Source organism: Stylophora pistillata, chromosome 14 (assembly GCF_964205215.1).
Source record: "Stylophora pistillata chromosome 14, jaStyPist1.2, whole genome shotgun sequence".
NCBI classification, from domain to species: Eukaryota; Metazoa; Cnidaria; class Anthozoa; order Scleractinia; family Pocilloporidae; genus Stylophora; species Stylophora pistillata.
In genome coordinates, this window is record NC_142532.1 from 14,628,492 (window position 1) to 14,637,378 (window position 8,887).

The following is an 8,887-nucleotide window of genomic DNA, read 5'->3' on the forward strand; positions in this document are numbered from 1 at the left end:
CCACGTTCACCCTCGTCTACCCTAGATAACCCATGTTCTACCCCGTTTACCCCCATCTACCCTTGTTTAGCCACATTCTACAACGTTTACCCTTATCTACCCTAAGTAACTCATGTTCTGCCACATTTACCCCCATCTACCCTTGTTTAGCCATGTTCTAACAAGTTCACCCTCATCTACCCTAGGTAACCCATGTTCTACCACGTTTACCCCCCATCTACCCTTGTTTAGCCATATTCTACCACGTTCACCCTCATCTCCCCTAGGTAACCCATGTTTTACCCAGTTTACCCCCATCTACCCTTGTTTAGCCATGTTCTTCCGCGTTCACCCTCATCTACTTTAGGTAACCCATGTTGTACTCCGTTTATCCCCATCTACCCTTGTTTAGCCATGTTCTACCACGTTCACCCTCAGCCGCCATTGTTAACCCATGTTCTACCCCGTTTACCCCTATCTACCCTTGTTTAGCCAACTTGAAGTAAAAATTTGCCTTGCGTGTAATAAGTTTCAGGTTTTAATGGACTTTATAAGGGACTAGAAATTCGATTGATTACGCACTTACAAAAGCATTGATTAATTTCTTTTCAGGGGAAAAGATGCCTAACTAAAGTGCATTTCGCAAAAGTTTAGATAAGAAACCTCAGGAATGGTGACGGGGTTCTTAACGATAACAAAACTCCCACTTCGAGCGTTTATGCAATTTGTTTACCCAAGAGAGAAACGCCCCTGGTATTACGACTAAGTAAAGTTACAAAGTAAAGTAATGCAAGTGTTTATTATTTAAGTTACTGTTTCTAACTGAAGTCAATGGAAGAAGTCTTGGGGTGATATCTGTTAGGAAAAATGTAATCACCTAAAAGTATGACCTAACACAACAAAACTATTTAACTACGGGTCACTATTATAAGCCGGCCAGATCTTTTTTTCTTTTTTACAGAGGACATTTCGCCACCAATCACAAATTTAAACCAGATCGATCATTTCTCAGGCGGTACTGTATGTTCTGGTAAAAGTTTTGTAATTGTTCAAAAAAAACCCATGTATTTACAGGCTTATTGAACAACAAATCGACGGCTTACTAGTACAATATTATGCGAAACGAAACGAAACGAAACCAGGCGAGATGTAACGAAATTAAAAGAATAATGCAGATATATTTTCCAATAAGTTAAAGGTGACTTTCACGAGGATTTGGAGTAATCTACAATCAATGAGAAGGATTTTTATTCATTTTGCAAAGCAGCAAGGTAAGAAGAGTTACTATTTTTTGAAATCAACTATTTTCACCCTGCGGAGAAAACGTGACGCCTTTCATGTCACAAAAATACATTTAACCATTTCAAATCAGTATTTGACCGAGGACTTTTGCCTTGGTTTATTTCTTAAATCGTATTTAAGTGAATACGAAATGGACCATTTACACCCTTCAATAACAATGTCTTTCTATTCAGGTCACACAAATACGTTCAAAAGTCACTATCCGAGGGCAAATATGCTATTTTAAAGAACATCAAAATTCCAAGGGGCAACCATCAGACCGATAAACACTCTATTGTCTTGATTGTTCACCACTAAATTTTCTTCCTCGCGCTAGTTGAAAAACAGCGAAAACCCATTAAATGCAGATCAATCAAATATGTATTCATGCGTACAGCCTGTCACAAATGTCATTAATTCGCAACTGTACATTGGCTAAATAATACGTTATACCTGTCAGAATTGAAAAGTTATTGTTTTACCGATCTGCCTAACTTCTCGGCCGTCAAACCATTCAAATACTTTCACTGATTTTCCGCGGAAGGGCACTACGGGCCGATAGTGTCTCTCCACGGATTAACTCTATCGCCCCTCGTGATCAATTTTAACCAGTACGAATCGGATAAAATTTAGCTTAGTGGTGAACTTTAATTCCCCTCAGCGGGTATTAACGATGTTGCCATTCTCGTTTCACACGATAGGTTTTAATTAAACGCAATATCGAATTAAGAAAGATCTCAGCCATCTCCACCTGCATTAACGTTCAGTATCTTCATTCCCTATCAACAACAACAACAACAACAATCATTACTTCTACTCTTGTATTTGTCAAGTTAAAAAACAATATTGAAAATAAAATGAGTATTGGCTATCTGGATTAACCATAGGGACTAGCGGAGCCAGGTACGTAGTAGACAACAACATTGAATGAAAATGAATTACTGATCAGCAACAACATTATAGCATCAAATGCATATTATACAAAGTAATTTATATCAAGGCCTACAAAGGTCTACAGAATTTAACAAACAAATAACTAAGAAGATAATTTGGGAAAAGACAGAACTGCAATCTAAGATGACATAAATACATATCTCTGATAATAATTCAAAACGAGATCGTATTGCACTGATTCCTTAAATTTTGAAAGACTTTTCACTTATAGACTTCCATACTGTAGGACCTTTAAATCTTATATTGAACATGCCATGATTTGTTCTTGCTTCAGGTAAAGTTTTTGTACCTGATAGCAATCTTTTTGTGAACTGTTTTCACGGGAAGGTCCTCAGCCGGAGTAAGCGCATCTTTTAACTTGTTCTTTCCCCTTCCTGAAAACAGGTTTGTGTCAGAAGGAAAAAAAGGAAACGGCACATATGACATTTCACAACGTAGGTTTTGAAAGATTATACCGAAGTTCTAAAATCTTTGTTACACGTTTTTCCATACCTTTGTGCCCTTCCGTCTTTCATACTTGCCTTCTATCAGTTGCTGAAGAAAAGAAGAAATATATCATGTAACAAAAAATCTACTTCCTACTTCTCATACAACAGAATCATTAAACAATGACGAAAAAGCAAAACCGACTAGTAGTTGACATGTACGAGTGAAACTTCCAGCAAACGTTCCACGTTTGGACACCCTCTATGCGTGACTAGAGTATATACTCAATGAAAAATGAATCTAGTTATTTTTTATCTTTTCGTATACTTTCTGCCTTTCAACCTCCACATTCTAAAGGCAAACTATTCTTCAGCAATAACTTATAACATGAAGTTTCCATCCTCCATAGTTAAATATTATGGATTTTTACCTGAAACTTTTGAAGACATCGGGTTCTCCACTTTCTATAAACAATGGACAAAAACATCATTTGGTCATATCGTTTGTGTAGATATAGACTTTGAGAACAGCGATGATTAAGTCACTGTGATCTCACATCACAGCAAAGTTGTAAAAGAAATGGTTTCTTCCCCTTTTTTCCATGGAATTCGTTTTCCGATTTACAGCAATTTTATAATAACAAAGATGCACTGACGTTTCTTGCAAGATATAAAAATGTATAAAAAAGAGATTAGATCTTCCGGAACAGGACACGTATTTTATGGGTGTACCATAACAAAAAAGAATACCTTTTGTTTCTTTTCAGTATCACTCACAATTATCGCGTCTGAAAAAGATTAAGAGAAGTGTAACAGTCAAAAGTAAACATCATCTAGAGATCGTGGAACCAACGATAGATCTTCGTCAGTTCAATGGAGAACACCTTGCTTTGTGACCGTGTAAACATTATTATTATTGCTTCTATATTTAAGTTTAATATGGCTAATTTTAATTGAACAATCCTTCAGATACTAAGGGGAGAAGGAGATCAAGCTCATCAACATTCCTAGGAGCACTTTGCTCAGCATCTGTTGATACATCACCTGAAGGAAAAGGTGACATAGCTAATAAGTGGCATGAGAAAACTGCATCATCGTGAGGTTTATCGCATTACGTCAATCTCTCATTACTCAATAGCTAGATTTTTCGCTAGCTTTTTTCTGAAGTTTCAACGTGAGGAAGAACTTATAAAATTTTGTCATATTTAGACGATGCAGGCGAGCATGCTTTACAACCTTTACCATGGGGTTTTTAAGTGAGCTATTCCTAACCCAAAGAATGTATGATTCTAGGGCACCCCGCACTGAATACGAATATTGGAAAAAGCTTGCATAAAATAGGTTCAAAACTTCATCCTGTGATTAAAAAGATATCATACAAGTAACTTAGCTGAAGCCAGGGAATACACGTGATGCTGAAAATTGTAACTTGCGTTGAATATCACTCGATGAACTCGTCTCGCCTGTATCTGTTCCTGTTGGGGACTCAACTAGAAAAAGAAGCTTCTATAAGTATTCTTTCTTTCTTCAGTTTACTTTTCAAACCCGCATTTTATTTTCAGTTGTGTAACTTGCCTTGAAAATCGCTAGTTGAGCTTGTCTCGCCTTTATCTGTACCTGTTAAGGAATCAATTTTAGAAAAAGGAGCGTCAATGAATTATCTTTCTTCCTCTAGCGAATTTTAATCCCAGGGTTATATTTCATCTGCTCGTTTAGTCAAAAGCTTCCTTTTGGATAGTTTTTAAACCAAATAAAACACTGCCCAGGAGACAATAGAAAACTGAACTTTTTGTGCAATTTGTTTATCTGACTTTCACTGATAACAAGTCTGGTTTAGTTGTTTTTATGGTAAAGTACTTGTACTTAGGTCATTAAATTCAATTCATTGCACGTACTAGATGCGGAACTTGTAGTCAGTGATGAAAAAGCTGCAAACAAGAAAATAAAGCAATGATTTGCAAACCATAACTATCACAGAAGCCTTATGTACTTATGTACTTGTTGTGGTGTGTAGTCTTTAATAGTTCGGTCAAAGCAGTTTTATGAACAGATTTTAAAAACATCAAAAAGGCCTTCAAGGTAACAATATCCTCTTAAACCAGCAATAGTCTTCACAAGAAAAAAAGGTGACAACCGATATAAACTGGTAGAAAAGGAACAACAGTTGCCGACAAGGGTATTTCACTTTCAGTTCTTCAGGCTATGGTTCTTTTGATTTGAAACATACCTGAATCGTCTGTCACCCTTTAGATGAAAACAGAAAAGGTATATCTATATATTTTCAAATTGCAACGTTTTTTAAACGTGTGTATGTATTTTTAATTCACAAGAGTGTATGACATTTTGGACTCCAGATACTCCCACTTATGCACACCTATATGTACATTTCATTATATCAATTGGTTTAGGCGAGGTCATATTAAAATTCCTTCAAACGAGCAATATCTTTTAAATTGTGTATCTTTACCTTTATCAAGTTCACCCAAAATTTCAGCATCAAGCTAACGCCTACTTATGTGAGCAGATGTCCAGCTTGTTGTTCTGCTCCAAAACTTATTCGACTTCCCCACGCAACCAACAACTTTGGAGGTGATGAAATGCCTTATAGTGGCGTCGGTTATCACTGGGTCGATACCATTTACCCTCATGTACCTAGCTAAGGAAGGCACATTAAAGGCTACAGCTTCCCCACAGCCACATAGAGAGGGCTTTATTCTATTATTGACAAAGGAAGCCACGTGACAAGCAAGCCAAATGATAATTATGGCTGGTCACATTTTATAATACCCAAAAGGTAATAATAAGAAGAATAATCAATATTTACGTTTTGATCGTTAGAAACAGTAATTGATCCGAAGAAGTTCTTCAACACTTTGTCGATGTCATTGCAAACTTGCTTTGGCAACTGAACAGATGTGACAGTGACATAGGATACTTCCAAGTAACATGGCAGCACAACTTTTTCAATTTTTTCCTCTACGAGAATGAACAGCTCTGGCAAGCCTACCTTCTCAAGAATCTGCATTAAATTTAATAGACAACAGATCTTACGTGAGACATGATTAAATAAAAGTCACGATTTAAACAGGATTAATGCAAGATTTTGTTTTGACCCGTAATTTTCGGTTATTTCTATTTACTAAGATTATGGCTTTAACTTCCTATTCATGCACTTATTAACTTCGACCTGTTTTAAATGGATTAACCTAATCAGTAAATATGAGAACTGAAGTGTCGGCATATAGAACTGATGTATCCCATCCTAGTGCGGCTATGGGGCATACTATGAATCTCCATGACGAACAAAGATTTATCAACTTTCTTTGTTCCCCAGTTTTACATTAGTAAACTCACAGTTTTGCATAAAAAAACCAGGAGAGAGTAGGACACCAAGGCCTTCTGATCTATGACTAACTCTTGATCGTCTGCCATCTCTACCAGAAGATCTGTAAAATGGTCAATGTCGCCATCAGTGGCTGTGGACAACTTCTGCCTCATGAACGCAGTGACAACTGCCACACTTGCGCTTGCATCGGTCATGGCATTTTCTAAAAGTTGATACCTGTCTCTGTACGTTTTAGACGTGTACAGAGGGTCTAGTGTTTCGAATTGAATTCTCATCACCTAGATAATACCCTACGAGAAAGTACATGTATATATTAATAAAAATTTCTGAAATTTGCCATTTTGAAGTTTACATTGGTAGATAAGACATATTTCAGTGTTTCTGCTTGTAAAAGGCAATTGAAAGCGAGAATTCATGATGTACTTTAATTACAAATTATAACAAAGTGCGCACGTTGTTCCCTACTAATTACTGGTGAGCAGCAATGGTTTATATCCATATATAAGTGCTACCGTGCTGAAATAATATGAAACTGAAGTGAGTAACTGCTTTTAGTATCGACCGCAGTTGTTGAATTGAAAGCGAATCAAAAAACTTCTCTATTCTTGTAAAATGTAACCGGAATTTTCAATCTTGCGCTCGTTTCTTAGCAGGTGAATACTACTCGGCTAAAAATCTTCGAGCGAGACAATCAGCTCAGAAAGAGAGCTCTATTCAATTGTGTGGCAATGCAGTGATTATTATGAGCATGAATGTACAACATTATTTTCTTACTTGAGTGTTTATCCGTCAACATTTGTTGTCATGATGGGGAATGTTCTAGGAATTTTTCTCCCGTGGTAACTCTTGGTGCCACCCTTGACAAATATTTAATATTATTATTAATAATCCAGCCATTTGATAATACTAACGAATCTACACTTGTCTCAACATTTAAAAAAGAACATATTAAATTTTAATATCCCAAATCAAATATAGAACAAGAAACCACCAAAAATAGGGAAACCCATTGAAATAGCTTGGATACAAATTGAAGGCTTACTTGGTTAAAGAGGGCTATTGCAACTTGCTTCATTGTCGCACTTTTTTCACAATCATCCCAACCAAATGGAATGGATATCTTGCAAACGGCATCCATTATCGCCTTGAAAGTCATTTCTTAGAAAAAAAGTATTCAATACAGATTAATGGAAAGCACACATCTCCTAACACCCAGTAACGTAAACCTGGAAAACTATCAACTTTAATGTCGTCATTGTCTCAGATGGCACCTGCATATGCGAGACCATAGAACTTTAGATCAAAGATTTAGAATTAAATGTTTGTGATTTTGGTCTGTGGTTTGAATCGATTAAAAAATCTTTTTTCTGTGAAACCACATACTACCTAGTAGCAATCAATTCATCTTCCATGCTGACTAGGGAACAGTCCTCTGAGACTCCTCCTTCGGCTATTCATTGATAAAACCTCCCCACCGGGACGAATGCAGTATAAAAGAAAAAAGAGAGCACGACATACCTTGTAAAATATCTTTATTACACGACTCGGGCAGTCAGAGGGCCAATAACTAAAATCAACCAATCAAAATGCTCTATTGCCGGTCCAATATTCTCTAAGTATTGGACCGGGCACTGTCCCGAATGGTCCCCAATGATACCACATTTGTGTCCCTTTGAACTTCAGTCGTATAATAAATCTTTTATTAACCAAGCTTGCTCGGGACCGTACTAAAAGAATATCGACCCTCGGTCTTTAATGTACGGACCTCGCTGCGCTCGGTCTGTACTGTCAAGACCTCGGGCCGATATTCTCCCAGTATGGCCCTTGCGCTTGGTTAATAAGATATATGTATTGCCAACAACAGAAAGAGCAGCTTTTAGTGCCGTCGTTTTGGCAGACTGTGGGGCTCCAAATAAGACAGGTAGAGCACATCCACCGAACTTCTTGACGACAAGGTCATAATTGGCACCAATGGCGACACATGCGATGGTCATAAGACCTTTAGGGAAATTATTAGCCAGCAGATTTTGCTCAGCCAAAATAAGATTCTGCAGAGCTTACCCGTCATCAATGGCTACAACATCACAAGAATTAGAACAAATGCAATTATTTCGTTGCTGTTACTATTTTAAGTACATGTATATGTTATGTTAAGACTACTACTCATCTTCAGATTTTCTCCATTATCTAGATTTAAGATTTTTCTGGTGGCAATGCATGCATGGGTATAATATTGCGCAGATAAAACAACATATGCCTTTATTTGTGTAAAAGGTACCTTTGCGTCGATTGTGCATGTAAGCCCGGAGTAACATACTTGTTATTCCGGTCAAAACAGGAAGGGATGTATCATCCAAAAGGATGTAATTCTGTGAATCCCTTGGAATGACACTTCCGGTATCATCAATGTGGATCGACTTGTTCAGGACCCAAACATCTGTGGCTTGCTTTCCAATCACCTGGAACAATAACATTCCAACATATCAATTGATATATAAAAATGAAAACAATCATAGATATTTCTCTAAATTTGTACCAAGTGTAGAAATTAAGACTGCAATCAAACTGGGTCGACTACCTGTAGAAAGTTGCAATTCATTCACTATAGTTTCTATGTTAATTTTTATATCTGGTTAATGAGAAAAAAAACCTTTGCACGTGGCGAGCATCAGCACCCCTAAGCTAGTCACTGAATAAGATAAATGGGTATCGCAATATACTGGCAATACAAATTACCGAAAACTGGTATCATTTTCCGCCGCTCTTCGCGTGGTTTTTTCATGTAGGCCTTACATAGTCCATACAAGTATTGCGAAAGGAAAGGGTCCTTTGTTTTCTGGATCCATACTGCATCGCTTTTGAATGCATTTATGCTTAACAAGGGTAGATAGGGGTAAACGTG

At 37.1% G+C, this 8,887-nt stretch overlaps 2 protein-coding genes and 1 long non-coding RNA gene across 4 annotated transcripts in view; all 3 read right to left on the reverse strand.

Annotated features, from left to right (window-relative positions):
* Positions 1–8,887, reverse strand: part of LOC148716708 (uncharacterized) — a 60,606-nt gene that overhangs the window by 9,517 nt on the left and 42,202 nt on the right. The gene's annotated exons all lie outside the window — the stretch shown is intronic.
* LOC111332419 (uncharacterized) lies at positions 2,717–5,333 on the reverse strand. 2 transcript variants are annotated; one of them, XR_015995418.1, is made up of 5 exons: positions 5,107–5,333; positions 4,215–4,256; positions 3,390–4,129; positions 3,071–3,104; positions 2,717–2,748 (listed from the first exon to the last, which is right to left on the reverse strand). It is a non-coding gene; the product is annotated as an uncharacterized LOC111332419 (long non-coding RNA). The 2 variants fall into 2 exon arrangements; XR_015995419.1 differs by lacking the exons at positions 2,717–2,748; positions 3,071–3,104 and having other exon boundaries at positions 3,322–4,129.
* LOC148716709 (uncharacterized) overlaps positions 5,361–8,887 on the reverse strand; it is a 21,586-nt gene continuing 18,059 nt past the window's right edge. Inside the window, exons 3-7 of the mRNA XM_088745245.1 lie at positions 8,264–8,444; positions 7,028–7,143; positions 6,760–6,842; positions 5,994–6,275; positions 5,361–5,658 (exon numbers count right to left, since the gene is read on the reverse strand). Coding sequence (XP_088601371.1) covers positions 6,768–6,842; positions 7,028–7,143; positions 8,264–8,444 — 372 coding nt within the window. The 3' untranslated portion in view covers positions 5,361–5,658; positions 5,994–6,275; positions 6,760–6,767. The remainder of the gene's footprint in view (positions 5,659–5,993; positions 6,276–6,759; positions 6,843–7,027; positions 7,144–8,263; positions 8,445–8,887) is intronic.